Source organism: Haplochromis burtoni, unplaced genomic scaffold (genome assembly GCF_018398535.1).
Source record: "Haplochromis burtoni strain Fernald_Lab_line unplaced genomic scaffold, NCSU_Asbu1 Contig_142, whole genome shotgun sequence".
NCBI lineage: Eukaryota > Metazoa > Chordata > Actinopteri > Cichliformes > Cichlidae > Haplochromis > Haplochromis burtoni.
The window spans coordinates 968,835-969,965 of record NW_024582503.1 but is presented as its reverse complement, the minus strand read 5'-3'; the positions used below and the strand labels follow the sequence as shown (position 1 = coordinate 969,965).

The 1,131-nt window shown below is 39.3% G+C and overlaps 1 protein-coding gene across 1 annotated transcript in view; it reads right to left on the bottom strand.

The window, feature by feature from the left end:
- scgn (secretagogin, EF-hand calcium binding protein) overlaps window positions 1-1,131 on the bottom strand; it is a gene marked incomplete in the record, with an annotated part of 13,677 nt that continues 12,546 nt past the window's right edge. The window contains 1 exon segment of the mRNA XM_042224586.1: window positions 1-463. Within this exon segment, the coding sequence (XP_042080520.1) occupies window positions 335-463 (129 nt within the window).

The window sequence follows — 1,131 nt, the reverse complement described above, 5'->3', positions numbered from 1 at the left end:
TCAGAATGAAAAAAGGATTTATTTTCACATGAAACAGCACACTGATATACCACAAATCATATGGCACTGAAGTTCATTTCAACGTAACATTCAAACCTCATTGTTTTCATGCACAAATAACCTGTAATTTCAGATCAGAGGTCATTTTATTTCGCCACAGAGCATCTTATTATGCCTAGCATATCAGGATCCAATACACCATGAATGCTGACCTTTAATAACTTAGCAACTTGACTTAGAGCATAACACAGCATTCCACTAGCTATCATTTATTATCGATTAAACAGCACACGTAGCGTCATTGTTTCATAATCCACTAGTACAGTACAGATCTCTAATTTTTCAGCTTGACTCCCAGACACAGAGCTAACTCGTTCCTTTGGATCTTTCCATCCTTGTTGACATCGCAGTGACGCAGCAGAACGGCTCGCAGCTTGTCCAGCTCAGGACCCGTGATATTAGGCTGGAGAGGAGAAAAGTACAAATTCATCTCTAACTAATGTGGTGACTTTCCCTTCTTTGTATTCAGTTTCTGCAATATTAGAGTCACACAGGCATTTATTTATATTATAGATTAATATCTGTGTAACTAAAGAAAACGGGTAGAAAACAGGAGTTTTGTTTTTGTTTACAGCAACGTGTCATTAGTGTGTGTGCATGAGCATGATCAGTTTTTGTATTCAGGAAGTAGGGAGTCTGATAAATCTGTTTCATATAGATAACACAACATTACACACTCGCCATAACACATAATGTAGGTCACACACAAAACAGTGAAGCTGTATAGGAACAACTCTCATTTCTGCTGTTGAAGGGAGAGAGATGGTACAACAGGGAGAGCAATGACTGATGATTAATCTTGTTTACATATGATGATGAATGATTTCGCCACCAGCAATTACTGAGCAGATACATTCTCTGGCCGCTTTGTTAGGCACACCTGTTTCATTTGCTTTAATGTGCACAAACTGGCCAAAATGAAACAGGTTGTAAAACACTGCCTCGTCTGGTGACTTGAAAACATGAAGCCATCAGGCAGATGGTTCACACTGTTGGTGGTGGTGTAATAGTGTAATTTTCTTGGCACATTTTGGGCCCCTTAGTACCAATTGAGCATCACTGCTGACCATG